Source organism: Alosa alosa, chromosome 23 (genome assembly GCF_017589495.1).
Source record: "Alosa alosa isolate M-15738 ecotype Scorff River chromosome 23, AALO_Geno_1.1, whole genome shotgun sequence".
In the NCBI taxonomy this organism is placed as follows: Eukaryota; Metazoa; Chordata; class Actinopteri; order Clupeiformes; family Clupeidae; genus Alosa; species Alosa alosa.
The window spans coordinates 4,682,538-4,703,000 of NC_063211.1; the positions used below are offsets into that span (position 1 = coordinate 4,682,538).

The 20,463-nt window shown below is 46.4% G+C and overlaps 1 protein-coding gene across 1 annotated transcript in view; it reads right to left on the bottom strand.

Annotated features, from left to right (window-relative positions):
* The window catches only part of iqca1 (IQ motif containing with AAA domain 1), a 47,143-nt gene that overhangs the window by 22,134 nt on the left and 4,546 nt on the right, over nt 1–20,463 (bottom strand). The window contains exons 5-11 of the mRNA XM_048234200.1: nt 18,577–18,648; nt 17,074–17,276; nt 14,536–14,620; nt 14,180–14,332; nt 12,026–12,101; nt 3,379–3,485; nt 2,832–2,927 (exon numbers count right to left, since the gene is read on the bottom strand). Of these exons, the coding sequence (XP_048090157.1) occupies nt 2,832–2,927; nt 3,379–3,485; nt 12,026–12,101; nt 14,180–14,332; nt 14,536–14,620; nt 17,074–17,276; nt 18,577–18,648 (792 nt within the window). The remainder of the gene's footprint in view (nt 1–2,831; nt 2,928–3,378; nt 3,486–12,025; nt 12,102–14,179; nt 14,333–14,535; nt 14,621–17,073; nt 17,277–18,576; nt 18,649–20,463) is intronic.

Below are 20,463 nucleotides of genomic sequence, written 5' to 3' on the forward strand. Positions count from 1 at the left end.
CACCATCCACCCAGCAGCACCCAGCCCACAGCACCCAGCCCACACCATCCACCCAGCTCACACCATCCACCCAGCCAACACCATCCAACCAGCACCACCCAGCCAAGCCACATCCTGCCTTGTAACTCAGGGCTCAAACAAACACTCCAAGCCTGTGGTGTGTGTGTGTGTTTGTGTGTGTGCATGTGTGACTGTGCGTGTGTGTATGTGTGTTTATGTGTGTGTGTCTTTGTGTCTTTATGTGTGTGTGTGTGTGTGTGTGTGTGTGTGTGTGTGTGTGTGTGTGTGTGTGTGTGTGTGTGTGTGTGTATGGGTTAACACTCAGTATGAAAAAGTCCTTTTAAAGACCTGACACAATAAAGCTTCTGTCCTAATATCTGGATTTTTTTGTTTATGGTAAATTAGTATTTGCTGGTACATGATGTATTTTTGTGGTTTGTGTGTGTGTGTGTGTGTGTGTGTGTGAGTTAGTGTGTGTGTGAGTCTGTCTGTGTGTGTTTGTTTCCAGGCGGGGGCATGAGTTTTTGAAAACTATAACCCACCATGCGAGCTTGGCAACACATTTTGATGGGTGTCACTGACTGTGCAGAGGCCTCAATGGCCCCAGAGCGACCTCCAAGAGCAAACCCTCTGGACTGCTCTGCTGTCACTGGACTCTGCCAATGCCTCGGCCTCCACGGGCCCAGAGCTGGGAGTCATTACTGCTACTCCAGGCTGACCTGCCTGCTGTCTCTACGATGGGTTAATCTTGGTGCCAGACCCACCTATTTCCACCTTGTATTTTTGGGGCCTTTTTCATGCCTTTATTATGACAGGACAGTGAAGATACTGACAGGAAGGGGGTGCGCTGTGGCGCAGCAGGCTACAGCGCCCATACCATGAACGGGTCCAAGCACCCACAGGGACCCAGGATCGAGTCCGACCTGCGGTCATGTCCTGTTCCTTTCTCACTTTGTCTGTCTTTACTGTCCTGTCCAAATAAAGGCAAAAAGCCCAAAAAATATACAAAAAAAAAAGATACTGACAGGAAGTGAGCCTTTTTCATGCCTTTACTGTGACAGGACAGTGAAACAGGGCGGAGTGGCAATCGACGATCGGGAGTTTTTCCGTGGGCCGGCCGATGAGTCTGCGCTAAAAAGGGTCCGGCCGATGAGTTCATGCTGCGCGGGTCGGGCCGATGAGTCTACGTGGTGCGGGCCGGCCGATGAGTCTGCGCGGTGCGGGCCGGCCGATGAGTCTACGCGGTGCGGGCCGGCCCATAGAGCTTTTATCGCGGCTGTGAGTCGTACGCGGCCATTGACCTGATAGATGCATTAAGAATTTTCCGAAAATCTCTGAGATTTACCCTTTTAACGTTCAGGAAGTCCAACCAATATTTATACCACTCGCTCACTGTCTAAATGTCATTCATGGTTACCCTGTACACTCATCTCTCCCATGCTGATTTTTGTGTAGGCTAGCCTTAATTTTTTATCTTAATTCATTTTTGTCTTATTCAGGCGTTACAGAACTTTCATCACAAATAAAAAAAACGACAATTTAATTTGTTTGTTTGTACTTAAATTAACGTAAGCCTAGGCTAGAATGGAGCAAAGTCTCCTGGGAATGGGGAATGTGTTTCTGGTTTATCCAAAGAACCGATTGCAGGTCAAGTCTATTTACAGAAATGTAGGGGGATAAATGAGCGGCCCCTCGTCTAATGGCATGACCCTACAAAGTTCGAGGAAAACTACAGGAGTTTTGACAGTCGACGGATTTGCGTGGTTGCTTGCTGTTTTACATATGGATGGAAGGCAGAGAGAAAGGTTAGCGGAGCTAAAGCATTGACGTTATTGAAACTAGCACGAGCTAGTCTTATGTTGATATGTAGCCTAGGCCTAGCCTAATGACTAATTAGTGGGCTACTCAGGCTGATAAATGGTTTGTGGAACTTGTTGGAACTGTCATGTAAGCCTATATAGGCCTACTTTAATCGTTCTCGTACAAACCTATTCAAAGTGCCTGTTTTTTTCAGTTTCAATTTAATTACCTGTGTTATTAGGTTGACATTGTCTTTTTTTAAATGTATACAGGCAACTATTGGAGTGCTATGATACCCAGATATGTCCTTGCATGATGCTTGAAATTTCCATCCACCCACCAAGCTGTTTTTATACTGTACTGCATATCTAGTTCCTTACACATTTATTGAAAGTGCCTGGTTTGTGGTTGATTGGCTTGTTGTATTGCATTAGCGCTATATATTTTGTTTGTGCTATTGATGTGTGTGCATGTTTGGGGGGGGGGGGTTAGTGGCCCACTCCGCCCCTGCAGTGAAGATACTGACAGGAAATGTGGGACAGAGAGATGGGATGGGATCAGGAAATGACCCGGGTCGGAGTTGAACCAGGATTCCCGTGGACAGTATAAGTATATATACTCTTTTGATCCCGTGAGGGAAATTTGGTCTCTGCATTCATCCCAATCCGTGAATTAGTGAAACACAGTGAACACACAGTGAGGTGAAGCACACACTAATCCCGGCGCAGTGAGCTGCCTGCAACAACAGGGGAGCAGTGAGCAGTGAGTGGTTAGGTGCCTTGCTCAAGAGCACTTCAGCTGTGCCTACCGGTCGGGGTTTGAACCGGCAACCCTCCGGTTACAAGTCCGAAGCGCTAACCAGTAGGCCACGGCTGCCACATGCAGCTGATACGGGTGCCATAGCCAATAGTGCCGTAGCATCCCTCTCCTTTTTTTGTAAACCCAGCCAGAGATCTGTAAACACAGCCTGTTGCTACATGCGTGGACACCCTGCTTCTGTTGTTGTGGTTGTTATTGTTATTATTGTTTACCTTCTTATTGCCTTTCTTTGTTTTCTTCTTCTTGCCCTTCTCTTTGTCCACGGCAAGTTTAAGATTCTTCAGTTCCTGCCTCATCAGCTCATCCACCTGTTCATTGTGACCAAGAGAAACATGAGGCGTCAGCTGCCGATGCGATTGGCTAAAGTGGCTAAATTGGATGCACGTATGTGAGTCATCAATAGCAATTATTATGATCTGTTTCCCCCATGTTGTCTTTATTCTCAAATACAATATCAATTTTCTTTATGAGACTTCAACTGACAGACTCCATGGCTGAGCTTCTGTGCTGCTGAGTGCTCTGGCTTCAGAATCTCACCTGTACTCCAGCTCTCTCTCCCCTCTCTCCCTCTCACCTGAACTTTGAACTCTGACCTCCAGCTCTCTCTCCCCTCACTCCCTCTTACCTGAACTTTGAACTCTGACCTCCAGCTCTCTCTCCCCTCACTGCCTCTCACCTGAACTTTGAACTCTGACCTCCAGCTCCCTCTCACCTGAACTCTGAACACCTCCAGCTCTCTCTCTCCTCGCTCACTCTCACCTGAACTCTGACCTCCTCCTCCACCTCCAGCCTCTTCTCCTCGCGTACCAGCTGAGCATCGAAGCGCTGCGGGAAGTTCTGCCTCTCATCACGCTCCTGCCAAACCTCTGCAACGCAACGCAGAACAGACCAGATGTGAGAGAACTGTGACAGAGAGACAGAGAGAAAAGGAGGGAGGGAGAAAGAGAGAGAGAGAGGGAGGAACAGGGAGAGAGAGAGAGAGGGATGGAGGGAGGGAGGGAGAGATAGAGAAAGAGAGTGAGAGGGAGGGAGGGGGAAAGAGAAAGAGAAAGAGAGAGAGGGAGAGATAATGAAAGAGAGAGAGAGAGAGGGAGAAAGAGAAAAAGAGAGGGAGGAGAGAGAGGAAGGAGGTCGGGAGGGGGAAAGAGAAAAAATGAGAGAGAGGGAGAGAGAGAGAGAGAGAGAGGGAGAGAGAGAGAGAGGGGAGAGAGGGTAATGGAGGGTGGGAGGGGAAAAGAGAAAAAAAAGAGATAGAAGAAGAGAGAGAGAGGGAGAGATAGTGAAAGAGAGAGAAAGAGAGAGAGAGAGAAAGAAAGAGGGGGGGAGATAATGAAAGAGAGAGAGAGAGAGAGAGGGAGAAAGAGAAAAAGAGAGGGAGGAGAGAGAGGAAGAGAGAGAGAAAGAAAGAGAGAGGGGGGGAGATAGTGAAAGGGAGAGAGAGAGGGGGGTAGTGAAAGAGAGAGAGAGAAAGAGAGAGAGGGGGGATAGTAAAAGACAGAGAGAAAGAGAGAGAGGGGGGATAGTAAAAGACAGAGAGAAAGAGAGAGAGGGGGGCTATAATGAGGCTGAACTGCAGCTCTTAGGGAGAGAGGGAGACAGACGGAGGTCAAAAGTGAGAGACGGAGGAAGCCATCGTGTCGGTGGGTCCCCGTCGGGCTCTGCGGTGCGGGACACCAGGCTGCACTGGACTCGTGCGTCCTGTGGGAAGTGCAGGTGGACCACAGCGGGTGAGAACGGCACAGCTCATTGTCCTCCGTGCTGCGCTCCCAGGCGCCACATCCTGGGCCGGAAAAACCACTTCCTCCCACGGGCCAAACCACTTCCTCCCGCGACCCCGGCGCCGTGCCAGCCAGATAAGGGTCGACTGGGGATGCCTAGACCACAGGGTTTCCACAGCAACCACCAAGTAAACGTCCTTTACTCCCTCAGAGTTTACCTGACCGTCCGTTTTTTTTCAGCCAGATAAGGCTCGACTGGGGATGTCTGGACCACAGAGTCTCCACATCAACCACAAAGTAAACGTTTTTTACTCCCACTCCTCTCAGAGACTACCTTATGCACAAAACACAGAGTACAGCCACAAACTCCACAGGGTGATAAAGATCATGATTTCACAGGCAAGATTTAACTTAACAAGTTCCAGACTGCGGGCTAACTTCATCATCTGTTGGACTCAGGGGGTTGTTTATGAGACAGACGCTACATAAACACTACTGGAGTAACGTCAACAACAGCAAAACCCATGACTGACAACTCCATCGCACAGATCTGTCAAGTTCAGATAGAGGTCAAAGGGCACTGGTTTAAAACATGCTCTGTGGCACCCAGGAAAATTGTCCAGCTTTGAAATGAGACCCTGTGCCTTGGGGTCAAAGGTCAAACTGTTCTCTAAGAGATTTTCTTTTAAAAGCTCACCCTACAAACATCCCTCAGGCTATGCGATACGTCTAATTACCTTCTCCTTTAATGGGAGCGTTTGCACTCCTCAAACTGTTTGTTTAGAGAAGGCATCCATACTCTGCAAACAATAGTCCGAGGCTCTGGAGCAGACCAGAAAAAACAGGATCAGTTTTCTGGGCTTTATTTTACTGGCATGAATGAAATCCAGACGCCGTCAAAAATGGCAGAGAAAAAAAAGTCGGTACGAGCTGGGGGGAAACCCCCCCCAAATGCCACAGCAGAGGACGAACCCCAAGGCTACGCGATTGTGCTATAATTCTGCTGGCTATTTGACAAGCGCATGTCAGTGCAGCGAGTTCACATGCGGGGACCACACACGCGCTGGGACAAGCGGATCGTGTTGTGGGCAGAAATGTTTTGCGCTGTTTGCCACCTGGGGTGAGCGAGCCAGGCTCCTCAGATCTCCAGTGTGGTAAAGGACGCTTCCGCTGCCAAAACTCACAGAGGCTAATGGCATCCGACTCCTTGTCCACTGCACGTTAAGAATGCACACTTTAGATGGACTCCGGCCTTTCCTAACGGCATCCGACTCCTTGTCCACTGCACGTTAAGAGTGCACACTTTAGATGGACTCCAGCCTTTCCTACGTCCTAACTTCCTGTCTGTTCTGGGAATGGTCCTTCTGTTGTTGTCCCCAGTCGGAGCTGCTATGGTCACAGGAAGAACAAGTGCTTCCTACTGCACGCTCTTCCGGGCAGGAAATTGAAGATTAAAATGGTGGCAGGCATTCAAGCGGAGCTCTTTGACGTGGGCCTGCTGGAGGAGGAGAGCTGGTGCTTTGCACCGCGACTCTCCGCTGGAAATGGAGGGAGTGGGAAAGCCCCCACACCAGAGCAGACAAATCACCATAACAACAAGTCAGGTCTGAAGACATAAGCAGCCTCATTACCAACGTACCTACAGTACAAGCACACACACACACACACCCCTCTCTCTCACACATGCAGGAACACACACACACACACACAACCCTCTCTCTCACACGCAAGAACACACACACACACACACACACACACACACACACCTCTCTCTCTCACATGCAGGAACACACACACACACACACCCCTCTCTCTCACATGCAGGAACACACACACACACACACACACACACCCCTCTCTAACACGCAGGAACACACACATACACACCTCTCTCTCTCACATCCAAGAACACACACACACACACACACCTCTCTCTCTCTCACATGCAGGAACACACACACACACACCTCTCTCTCACACATGCAGGAACACACACACACACACACCTCTCTCTCACACGCAAGAACACACACACACACAAACACAGACACACACCCCTCTCTCTCTCTCTCTCTGTTGCTCTTTCTTTCTTTCTTGCTTTCTCTCTCTCTCTCTCTCTCTCTCTCTCTCTCTCTCTCTTTCTATCACTCTCTTTCTTTCATTCTCTCCCCCTCTCTCTCTTGGGATGTTTCTAGTCCTGATTTGATTGTGGATAAATATGAGTGTCACCTTTCTGCCTCATTACTTCTAAATAAACCCAACACATAATCATTTGCCAATTACCGGCACCTGACCAAACAAAACCTGGGAGACATTTTATTTTCATTGTGTCTGTCACACACTGGACATCTCACATGAATTCTTGTTTTCTCAGACTTCAAGGCCCCTGTGTAAATCACAGCCATAAGCAGCACTGGTCAAATGGTCACAAAATGGCTGAAAGACAAATGGAATCATTGCTACATTATGGTGGCATGAAACACCGAACAGGAAACAAGAGAGCAGTTTCTATTTTCAATGATACGCCTCAAGTAGAGAGAGTCCATGAACAGATTGGCTTAAAAAAAAACCCAACAACATTAATCTACAAACCTCTTTAACATATTTATAACTTCTCATGTGGTATTTTTACAATACTCTCAATATACTCCCTTCATATTTTAAAAGGGGACACCGGGAATAATTACCCCGTTTTAACTCAATTAATCTCGCTGCATGACAACAAGCCTGGATTCCAGTCACTAGAAGGAAGCTTGATCCATATCACTGAAGCTTTGATGCTGTAAAAGTCACTTCGCTGAGGTCTTACGCCTGTTCATGATCACACTGTCCTGTTTATCATCCTCCTCTGATTCTTCCAGAATGTAACCTTGAGGCCCAGTCTGTGTGTGTGTGTGTGTGTGTGTGTGTGAGTGCCACTTGGCATGTTGGGGCTGGAAGCATCAGAACGAAAGAAAGAGAGAAGGTCTGACTGGGCATATAATTACTTCCTGCAAACTTCCAGCTGCACTGCTGCCCAGTCTGTGTGTGTGTGTGTGTGTGTGAGTGAGTGTGAGAGAGCGAGAGAGAGGGAGAGAGAGTATGTATGCTTTTCTTTCGTCCCTGTAGTCTATTCTGCCTTATGCGCTCTTTCACACACTCTGTGTGTGTGTGAGGGTGTGTGTGTGTGTGTGTGTGTGTGGACATGTGATGCAGCTCAAACTGGACGCTCAGTTAGGAGGCTTTGGGAACGAGCTACCAGGTAGCTTTGTGTTTGCCTGTCCCATTGTGATGGAGAGGAAGCTGGGCAGTGGTGCCTGGACGCACACACACACATACACACACACACACACACACACACACACACACACACACACACACACACACACACACACACACACACACACACACACACACACACAGCTGCACAGCTAATGGCCCTTGTGAATGAATCAGTGGTATACACACACACACACACACACACACACACACACACACAGCTGCACAGCTAATGGCCCTTGTGAATGAATTAGTGGTGTACACGCACACACACAGAGGAGCTTTCAGCTCAGAAAGCATTCTCTGTCTGAGTGGCCTGACAATTCAACAATGAAATGAAATAACATCCATTAACTTCTCTGTATAAAGAAAAGCACAGTTATTTAAACATCATAATCAACCAAAATGTAACTATATCAACCCTTGTTCATCATTAACACCATATTCACACACATGCAACATTAACTTCTAATTGCACATGTAATGTGGATATAGAGTTGCTATAATGTTCAGAAATGTTAAAAGACGTTTAATCCCCTAGAGGTGTGCAACAAGCAGTGCCGCAGTTGCCATTTGTGTACAAAGGTCAATTTTACACTTCAAGAAGCTTCACTTAGTGTGAGAAGCAACACTTCTAACATGCACTCACCACGAGAGCACTCCTCTCCTAACACCTCCAATAACCCAACACTCCCAATAACCCAACACACTTAACATGCACTCAACACCTCCTCTCCTAACACTTTTAATAACCCAACACTTCCAACAACCCAACACCTCCAATAACCCAATTCACCTAACATGCACTCACCACGAGAGCACTCCTCTCCTAACACTTCCAACAACCCAACACACTTAACATGCACTCAACACCTCCTCTCCTAACACTTCTAATAACCCAAAACTTCCAATAACCCAACACACCTAACACACACTTCCCTTTCCTCTCTCCTTTACCTTCTTCCTCCTCTACCCCCATCTCCTTCGACTACACCATCTCCTAGTACCTCACCTTCAGCATTCTCATCCTCTGGCATTTACCTAGGTCTCCTCTGGTAGTAGTATTAATTGTTGAAGTATTGATTGTTACCTAAGGTCTCCTCTGGTAGTAGTATTAATTGTTGAAGTATTGATTGTTACCTAAGGTCTCCTCTGGTAGTAGTATTTATTGTTGAAGTATTGATTGTTACCTAAGGTCTCCTCTGGTAGTAGTATTTATTGTTGAAGTATTGATTGTTACCTAAGGTCTCCTCTGGTAGTAGTATTTATTGTTGAAGTATTGATTGTTATCTAAGGTCTCCTCTGGTAATATTAATGGTTGAAGTGTTACCTAAGGTCTCCTCTGGCAGTAGTATCTAAGGACTTCTCTGCAAGGTGGTTTCAGTGTTATTCCTCATTGCTGTAAGTCACGTTGTATAAAAGTCTGTGCTTAAATGTAAATGTCTCATTAACACATGCTGACCCCACACACACACACACACATGCACCATCTCTCCACGGACTGAACCCCCCACCCCAGAAATACACACACACACACCATCTCTCCAGGGACTGAACCCCACACCCCACAAATACACACACACACACACCATCTCTCCAGGGACTGAACCCCACACCCCAGAAATACACACACACACACACCATCTCTCCAGGGACTGAACCCCACACCCCACAAATACACACACACACACACACACACCATCTCTCCAGGGACCGAACCCCCACCCCACAGACACACACACCCACACACACACACACACACACACACACACACCATCTCTCCAGGGACTGAACCCCCCACCTCACAAATACACAAACAAACAAACACAAACACACACACACACACACACACACACACACACACACACACACCATCTCTCCAGGGACCAAACCCCCACCCCACATACACACACACACACACACACACACACACACACACACACAGACACACACATTGTCTCTCCAGGGACTGACCCCCGTATACACCAGGTAATGTGGGCCAGATAAGCTGACCCGACACAAGTACAGGGTCACCACCTCCTCCCCTCCGATGGACTGAAGCTCTGACCTGCTGAAAGCTCTAGAAGATGGATGATCTGATTCTTCCAAGTCAAAAATAACTCTTCTCTCACAGCATGTGTGTACACACACACACACACACAAATGCTGCACAGACTCGCGTGCACACGCAGAAGCTTTCATGAGGGGAAACAGAGAATTAATGAGCTGTTTACGTGGATGATTATGGAGAAATAGTTTGAATTCCAAAGAGACTAAGGTTACTTCATTTCCCATATTCACAGTCTGTGACTTTCTTAGTCAACCATCAAATGGTATCACTTAGCAGTGGAGTAATATGTAGCAAATAGCAAAGTGATTATGCATCTCTGCAGTCGATGATATTTCCAAGATGGTAAACTCTATCTATTGTAGTACACTCACTGTAAACCCCTATGGCTATGATCAGTCATAGGCAACATTCCAAAACATTCCTGGCAAAAGAACAGTATACTTTTTTTCAAGTAAATAAAACATCTCAAAATAGATATTTATGAAAAGAAAAATGTCAATACTTGACATATGACAGTTGGCGTTCTACCCTGTAATGGGAGATGTTACAGGTGAGAGTAGGACACATGGCATTGTATGAAATTATGGATCACTATATCATCTGCTGTGAAGAAGATCCAGAGCCATTTACATACATCTTGACCTGTTATGTCAGACCTTTTTTTGTGAAAAATCAAAGCCTTTTTACACCCTGTGTACTGTATCTAACTATCTTCCGTGCAGTGTGTAGGCACAGTGTCCTGAAATCCACTTTCCAAAGATCCAGAAAGATCAACTTCTGTTCATTGCTTGCCCTCTGAGTTCACCGTGCCTCCTCAAAGACTCTGTGTTGTTAAACACAGAGGTGGAGACGTGGCTGGACTCCAGTTTAAATATTAGTCTCGGTGGGCCTCTGAGACCCAGAAGCACACAGCACAGCAGGCCTGACTCCCCTTCAGCGCAGCAGGCCTGACTCCTATTCAGCACGTCTAGTGAGGAGCACAGCAGGCCTGACTCCTCTTCTGCACGTCTAGTGAGGAGCACAGCAGGCCTGACTCCTCTTCTGCACGTCTAGTGAGGAGCACAGCAGGAGGAGAGCGTTCCAGCCAACATGGCGTTTGATGTGTTTATACGGGATGACGGGATAAGCTGTCAGGCCGTGGATCACAACTGAATTATTGTAGACACCTGAAACTGAGGCATGTCCCCACAGGCACGAACTGTACTAACTTATCAGGACACAATGGTGTCAAAACCAGAGAAGATATCTAGAACTTTCCAAAAACAGTATTTACAACATTCGTATATATACACAGTTTGTACTGCACGTATAGTATTGCACAATACATTAGTGTCCTTTCAGAGTGGGACATGTATCACATATCATGCTGCAAAATGAAACCTTTCATTTAAAAATGTAATACATTACGTAATAGCTGTTTGTAACCTCCAAGAACAAAATTCTCTGGTCAAAGCCAAAAAGCTTTTGCACAATAACGATTAACGAAGCAAGTGGTAACCGAGTGGGCAGATAACAGATATGACAAATGGAAAACAGACAACCTTGTCAGACCAACGCGGTTGGTCATCTGTTTTGAGGCAGTAGTTAGGCTGTAGTTAATCACTGTGAACACAGAGGTGCCATTCACCTCTGGGTCTAATGAGAGGGGTGAGGCGTCCAGAACAGCCCGAGGGAGCGAGAGCCTCCAGATGGACTGCCCTTGACCCCAGCTCTTTACAGCTTTCCAGACACCATCGTCCACACAGACAAACTTCAGTTTGTCTGACCCACCACAGCTTGCAGGCCGTGTATAACAGGCCGGCTACACCAGGCACCGTGTATAACAGGCCGGCTACATCAGGCACCGTGTATAACATGCTGGCTACATCAGGCACCGTATATAACATGCCAGCTACATCAGGCACCGTGTATAACATGCCGGCTACATCAGGCACCGTATATAACATGCCGGCTACATCAGGCACCGTGTATAACATACCAGCTACATCAGGCACCGTATATAACATGCCAGCTACATCAGGCACCGTGTATAACATGCCAGCTACATCAGGCACCGTGTATAACATGCCAGCTACATCAGGCACCGTGTATAACAGTAACAGGCCGGCTACATCAGGCACCGAAACGCTCCCTTCACAGAGCTGACTGAACACTTCAGTAATGTTTCGCCTGCCTATAAAGGTGTCTGAAGTGGATTCTAATACCATCGTCCACACAGACAAAACTTCAGTCTGTCTGACCCAGCACAGCTTGCAGGCTGCGTTGCGTCGGAGGTGTCTGAAACGGATTCTGACAGAGTGTGAGCCAGTAAACAGAAGTAAATGTTTAATATTGACTTATTCTGCACTCTGGGTCTCACCTCGGAACATCTTGGTTCCCTGCAGCACAGTGGGAAGGAAGTTGCTTGGCGTCATTTTCCAGCCCTTTTCTGCCTCCTGAGAGAAAGACAAACAAAGTGTGCTTTATTTCAATATACTGTACGTATTCTGCCACAACAGGATCTGCCTTTTATTTCAGTGCAAATGTCTGCTGTTTTATAAGTAAATATTTTGTCCCATGTAACTTCAAAGAGATTCTGGAAAATAACACACAAAAAAAGGTTAAATGAACACATTCAGATCATTTGATGAAAAATATTTTCATTCGACTTTGCATGAATTTGTTGACTCTCTGTAGTCTTTTTCTTGCAGACCTCTAGCTAAGTCTTGCTTCAGAGTAATTTCAAATAGATCTTAGAGGACTTCCAAAAGCACTCTATGAATGAAACGTGTTGTTATTTCTATCAATGGTGTGAATCCACAGTAGGAGAGCTGAGACGTGGCACTCAGTGTGGGTAATTGATGCTTTCCTTCCTTCCAGTCAGGGAAACCACATTAAAATCCGATCACTTTTAAAACCAAAAACACACTCCTGGATGTTTTGGTTTGACTGTCATATATTGTGAGAGCGTATGTGGGAAAGGGCAGGGTGTGTTTTCAGTAGAAACCAACCAAATCTGCTGTGACATGCTATAGAAGCCATGTTGCTTTTAAGCACATTTACCATGAGTCTTAATAGCTCCCTGGTGAGAGAAAGCCCATACTAAAAATACGCAGAGGTAAGTGTCAGGATAATATAGCAAAGTGATGGATGGTGTTTCTCATGGCGAGAGGCAGAGTGTTTCCTTCAGGATCTTTCAGCTACTAACAGGGCACTCAGAATCGTGCACTCAATAAAGTGTGAAAGTCTTTACGTTTTAATTCCATACACATTTCTATGTGAGGGAGATAGTACCATAACTGTTTGCTTTCTTTGCACTGAGAGATTCTTTAATCTCTCTAAAACCTTGGCCTGTCTATTTGCAACTCCTCCAAATGATTATCTGCATTATTCCTGCTTGATAGCAGCTGGAAAGGGACCAATGCAGTCATCGAACAATGGAAAGAACTGAAGGACTTCCCTGAGGTCCCCCTTTGAGATTCCCCCTTTTGTTTGCAATGTTGCACACACTGCAGATAGTGTAATAAGATGAACAAAGCTCCTATTCTCCGGGCTGCATCGCACTGTCTCTCCCTGCACACTTTCCGAGGCCTTTCTTTTTTGTTTGTCGTGTTGCGACCGGCAGCAGCCGTGAGAGCAGGCATTTGAGACGGGGCAGAAGCTCTGCCGTTGACTCCACTGTTACAGTCTGTGCAGTCTTGTCTGTACTTGTTTAGAGTAATGCCCTATACTTACGCCTAGATTCAGCACGTCACAACGACAGAGAGGCACACTGTCGGTCTCAGTGCAGACACAAATGTTTACTTTGAACTTGGTTGGTCAGCTCAAAAAAGGGCACACAAGCTATTTTTCCAAGCCCGATAAAGGTCAGCCAAAGTATTGTTCCAGAACTTCTCCATTATTAAGGGGAACGGTTGAATCATGTTGGACTGGAATCTGAAATATTTTCAGAGATGGAGCATTTTACTGAGGTAATCAGCCCTGCCTATAAAAAAAACAATGATTTCAGAGAATGTCAGGGGACATTTTATTGGGTTAAACTATGCTTGCCACATTATTCATTGAATTTAACTTGCTCTTCTAAAATAACTCATTGGTCCATTTCATTTCGCAAGAGACAATTTCATTCTTAAGTACAGTATGTTGCATAATAATTATGCACATATGCACTAATATATTATGTATAAATGTATGTGCTGCATTCAGAAAGCCCCCAGTTCACGACGATGCGCGTTGGGGCTCTGTTACCGGCGGACAATACATTATCCCTTACTTAATGCTTAGACTGCAGGTGTAGAGTCAGTTTTTGACATCCAGCTGTTTGTTGTGCAGTGAGTGATCAAGGAGATCTAGTGGCTGTCGTTCCTAAGAGCTTCCATATGCAGGTCCACCTGAGCGCGGTGGAAACGGCGTGCAGTGACCTTTCACTGACGACGAGATGGAAAGAATGCGCAGCCCGTTGAAGGCCAGACTCTCTCCGTACACGCTCGTGATATTGGATTTAATCGACTTGATATTGGATTTAACAACTTACCTCGGCTTCTCCCGCATTCTTTTTCTTCTCCTTCGCTTTGCCCTTCTTCTCTTTTTTCTTTTCTTTCTTCTCGTTTCCAGACTTCTCCTTCTTTCCCTTCACATTTTTCTTCTTCTCCTTCTCCTCCTCTTTGGCAGCCAACTCGGCAGCGACCTTCCCGAAAAAACAGAATGTTTTCTTCATCAAAACAGCGTTCTCGGAAGCTATAAATTTATCAGTGATGAAATGCGCTTGCGAAACCCTTTTTGAGAAATCGTTCGGTGTTAAATTGCTGTTGGAACCTTAACACCTTTCCAGCCGCTCTTTTCGTATCACAAGGTGTTGTCTCGTCTTCAGAGGCTAGGAAAGTATCCCACCTGCTCAGGTGTCTTCTGTGCGAATATCCTGGCTGACCCCCCGTCCTCTACGCTGGGGAAGTCTGGGAACTTGCCAGTCGCATCTCTGCAATCACAACCACATGCGTCAAGTAAGGCGCACGCGAAGACACACAAAGGAGGGAATGAGAGAATGAATGAGCTGTAAACGCCAGCACACCAGCGCATCAGTCATGTTTAAGGAGCAGATCAGAGGGGGCTCGGTTGGACTGGTCTGCCCGTGTGCCTTGTTAATGATGGCTTAGGGTTCGGAGGGGGTGGTTGTGCTGAATGTGTTTCTAAGGGTAGCTGCGTGGCTTGTCCAGTCACAGCTCATTTGGAGGTTTCAACTTTGCCCTTGTTAATCAGGAGCAGATCTGACCGTCTGCCATAACCTCCTGACTGCCAGGGGTGTCACGCTAATGAGAGAACTAAGGCAAGACCAAAGAAAGATTTTTCTGTCATCTCTCTCTCTCTCTCTTTCTCCCTCTCTCCTTCTCTGATGTGTGTGTGTCAATGTGTCTGTGCATGTCTGTATGTGTATGTGTGTGTGTGTGTGTGTGTGTGTGTGTGTGTGTGTGTGTGTGTGTGTGTGTGTGTGTGCACGCACCTTGGCAGCCAATAGGCTATAAAACTCGAGGCTATACACTAAAAGCTAGTGTATCCGTTTCATCTACAGGACAATGACATCACTCTGCAACCCTCCGCTTTGCCATATAGGCTACACAGAGCTTCCTCATAGAGCTCATCCCACCATTCCTCTGTCTCTCCACTGTCTCGTCTTTAAACCCCGTCCCAAGGTTGTGACCCCTTATTGGTCAGGTCCCTGGTGTCATAGTGACGGCTAGGTGAGATTTGAGTGCAAATAGGCTGGGTAGTGTGTGTTGCTACTGAGAGCGTGTGTTGCTACTGAGACCAGTGTGTGGCTACTGTACCCCTGGGCACCCACCAGGGGCGTCACTAGACCCCTTTTACTGGGGCCCCAGTATTGAACTGCCGTGCCCCAGTAAATAACTAGGTTAAGGTTTTCAACTAGCTGCTGTTGCCTCTTTGCCAGTTCATTACTATTATTATCATTAGATTCACTGTGCCCCAGTAGTTTTGGGTCTAGTGACACCCCAGGCACCCACAGCATGTGAGTTATGAGCGTGTCCGTCCAGCCCAATGCTAATAGCTAATGGTTAGCATGGGCCAGTGGGGCACCATAAATTACCATAAATCACACTAATAAGACACCACTGCACTGAGGGCCCAGCGCCTAGCCACACATACTTCCTGTGGTCAGACTGCTGGTGTACTTATTTATGCTAACACACACTCACTCTTTCTGTCTGCCCCCCCCCCTCTCTCTCTCATGCACAAGACACACACACATACAGTACACACACATATACACACACACACACACACACACAAATGCTCAGACAATGTATTGATCCAAAAAGTAAGGCAAAGTTACATTCTGACACTTGTACTAGACAGAGACCTATTGCAGAGCTTTAACCTGTTGAGGAGTGAATTATTTTCCTGGTTCCTTCTAGAATTCTACGCAAAGATCTATAGTTTCAGTGTTCTTTATACAGTTTATGGGGAAAAACTTGCATCATAATGCGGAACTCTCGGTTCGGCAAACATTCTAATCACATATTTGTGACCGTACTCCTCAACAAGTTAATGGCACCATCACCGATATTACTAGTGAAGGAGAGCAGACACAGTCAGTGTTTATTATTACAGCATTTCAGAAACTATAACTTCAGAAGTTATCAAAAAGGCAACGGGCAAATAGTCTTCAGATATTTATGTATCAAATTTAAATTGATTTGTTAAATGTGAATAAAACAATAACAGAATTATGAAAAGGTGATTAAGATGAGACAAAGTATAAACATTAAAAGAAATGAATGAGAGGAAGAACATGGTGCAGGAGACCACAAACATAAAAAACACACAAAATGGATGAGTGGAAAGGCATGCGAGAGGTGCAGGATGAGTGGAGGGGTATGTGAGAGGTGCAGGATGAGTGGAGGGGTATGTGAGAGGTGCAGGATGATTGGAGGGGTATGTGAGAGGTGCAGGATGATTGGAGGGGTATGTGAGAGGTGCAGGATGAGTGGAGGGGTATGTGAGAGGGGTATGTGAGAGGTGCATGATGAGTGGAGGGGTATGTGAGAGGGGTATGTGAGAGGTGCAGGATGAGTGGAGGGGTATGTGAAAGGTGCAGGATGAGCGGAGGGGTATGTGAGAGGTGCAGGATGAGTGGAGGGGTATGTGAGAGGGGTATGTGAGAGGGGTATGTGAGAGGGGCAGGATGAGTGGAGGGGTATGTGAGGTGCAGGAGACCTCCCAGGAACAGGGCTTTTCCCACCTTTTAAAACATTTTCTTTTAACTATCGCCCTTTTATGCTTTTATTCACTTTAATCTTTTGTTTATGAAAAGCACAATTACCCCAATGTATGAAATGCGCTATATAAATAAACTTACCTTGCCCCTGTGTATGAAATGCGTTATATAAATAAACTTGCCTTGCCTTGCCTTACCTGCACTCTATAAACCACTGGCGTATCTGTTCCTGTAGCGTCTCCCGTATGTCCAGCCCCTCCACCTCCCGCACGGACTCCTTAATGCTGACCAGCGCCCGCTGGTACTCCGCCTCGTGCTGCTCCTGCACCACCCGCCGGGACGCCTCCACCTGCTGCGCATACTGCTCCGCAGGGCTCGGGATCGGCCGCGGAGGTGCTACCTGAGAAGCATGGAGCGTGCAAAACAACTTTGTTGTGTGTCTGTTTGAGACAAATCTGAGTGATAATCTGAGGCTTGACTTGACTGAGCGAGAGGGGCTTGGGCTTGGCTACTGAGGAGGTTTGCCCTCACCTGTACGGAGAGGGCAAAACAACGTCATCGTGTCATTAATTAATGGTGACTCCACCTGGCTTCAGACACACACTGACCATCATGCAGTAGGAATAGAAGGATCACCGATCGCAGATGTTTGGATTTCTGAATTTAACATTGTATTTGGGGGCAGCTGTGGCCTACTGGTTAGTACTTCGGACTTGTAACCGGAGGGTTACCAGTTTGAACCCCGACCAGTAGGCACGGCTGAAGTGCCCTTAAGCAAGGCACCTAACCCCTCACTGCTCCCCGAGCGCCGCTGTTGTTGCAGGCAGCTCACTGCGCCGGTATTAGTGTGTGCTTCACCTCACTGTGTGTTCACTGTGTGCTGAGTGTGTTTCACTAATTCACGGATTGGAATAAATGCAGAGACCAAATTTCCCACACGGGATCAAAAGTGTAAAATATAAGAGTATATATACTTATACTTAAACTTATATTTAATGTGTAAAAGTAGCCGATCACTAATTGGAGCACACAGATGTTTGGATGGCTGAATTTAACATTGTATTTAATGTATAAAAGGAGCAGAAATGACGTTTCCATGTAGCGTTAGATCTTCATCAGACTCCATGGACGACAATGCAATCCTACATCAAACGTATTCTTGTCAGTTCTTTTCAATTTAAGACATAATTGACTGACAATTTGAAGCTGGGCCTGACTTATGGACAAGACATGGAGAGGATTTGAACTCATTACTCTGATCAGATGTTACTCTGAGCAGTAAGTCCTGTCTAGGCGAGGAGCATAACTATGTGTTTAAAAATATGGTTGCGTGGAATTTGAAACACGCTTTTGACAGATAGGGAATAGATGTGGCCATGTCTGAAGACGATGAAAAGAAAGGAATGAGCTTTTCGCGGCCCTCTATCGGCTATAACCACAATGTGTAAGTTTGCCAGATCGGGTAGCGGATCTGTAGTTTGATGGAATGAGACATAAGAAACTACAAATTTGACTTGCTTCTGATGTCGTAATACATCATACTTTCATAAAATCATGCAACATACTCTACCTTGTCTCTGGATAAACAAATAGCGTGCGTGCGACAGAGGAAAAGTGCTTTGGTGTTGCTTTAAAGATCCTCTCAACTACACCCAAGCACGGCTACAAAGCATTCTGCAGCACACCACCATGTCACCTACCATTCCCAGAAAGATCAGCTCTTCCAGCCGCTCTCTCTTTGTCCTCTTCCTCTGACTGTAACCAAGCCACACCTGCAGGGGCAAACACACACACAGGCTTCAGTCACAGGAGACTGAAGGGCTGCCAGGGCCAAAGCCCAGGAGACAGACAGACCGTGTTTGTGATAGCATCAGCCTGTCTTTAACTCACTCATCCACCACTTGGATTCAGCTGTGATATGGTGTCTGTTGTGTTATCGTTGTGAGCTTTGTTCTTTGGTGCAAGTGCTGAGTCTAGTTCATTGCTAACACCCGTGGAGACCTGTGTGTGTGTGTGTGTGTGTTGCATGAGAGTGTGTGTGTGTGTGTGCGTGTGTGTGTGCATGTGTGTGAGTGAGTGAGCTTTGTGTGTGTGTGTGTGTGTGTTGTGGTGTGTGTGTGTTGTGTGTGAGTGAGCTGTGTGTGTTGTGTGTTGTGTGTTGCAAGTGTGTGTGTATGTGTGTGTGTGTGTGTGTGTGTGTGTGTGTTGCATGAGAGTGTGTGTGTGTGTGTGCGTGTGTGTGTGCATGTGTGTGAGTGAGTGAGCTTTGTGTGTGTGTGTGTGTGTGTGTTGTGGTGTGTGTGTTGTGTGTGAGTGAGCTGTGTGTGTTGTGTGTTGTGTGTTGCAAGTGTGTGTGTATGTGTGTGTGTGTGTGTGTGTGTGTTGTGTGTTGTGTGTTGCAAGTGTGTGTGTATGTGTGTGTGTGTGTGTGTGTGTGTGTGTGTGTGTGTGTGTGTGTTGCATGTGTGTGTGTGTGTGTGTGTGTGTGTGTGTGTGTGTGTGTGTGTGTGTGTGTGTGTGTGTATGCGTGCATTATATCTACTGGCTCTCCTGGGTTCATCTCACAACGCTTTCATGAGCGGGGGAATGCATCACATTGCTGATGTGAAAGACTTTGAGGTTTGCTTTTGATGATGACATTAAAAACATTCACACTTTTTGATGCAGTTTGATTAACAAAAAAAACTGCAACATCTAACTGACAAAGTATCGACTTTAGATGTTTGGAACATTTTTTTTAATTCACCTTATAAGGTTACGTAAAGGTAAAAGTTCAGTTTGTTCTTCAGATTTCCATAGTACTTTGCTTTGTTTCCCCTCAACAATAAGTTGGACAGGATTAAAGCTCCAGGGTGCTCAGGAACTCCCCAGAAACAGCTTTTGCACTGAGTTGGAACATCCACAGGGAAAACAGGAATGGGATTAGACGCGCCAAAAGACGTGCAGAGCTGCCTGCCTATAAGGGATTTATTGTCCCTAGACTTTTCCCCTTCAGCACAGACACAACTCAAACTGTTTACCTCTGATGACACAGCAGTGCACGCAGCTACAGGCATTTTAAGCAGAGACAGAGGAGCTTTTGGTAAATGACATAAACTGGAACACCTGAATGCCATTTGCTTTTTTTTTTTTTTGGGGGCTGTTTAACAGTGCTGGAATGTATTCCACCTGAATGCCATTTGCTTTTTTTTGGAGGGGGGGGGGTGTTTAACAGTGCTGGAATGTATTCCACCCAACATTAGTAATAACATACTCCCACAGAGGTACCAGACTCTTGGACCTCAAGTCTGCGTTGCATCTAAAGTTTTGGGCAGCCGTGGCCTACTGGTTAGCACTTCGGACTTGTTACCGGAGGGTTGCCGGTTCGAACCCCGACCAGTAGGCACAGCTGAAGTGCCCTTGAGCAAGGCATCTAACCCCTCACTGCTCCCCGAGCGCCGCTGTTGTAGCAGGCAACTCGCTGGGATTAGTGTGTGTTTCACTTCACTGTGTGCTGAGTGTGTTTCACTAATTCTCAGATTGGGATAAATCCAGAGACCAAATTTCCCTCACGGGATCAAAAGAGTATACTTACAGTATACAATACT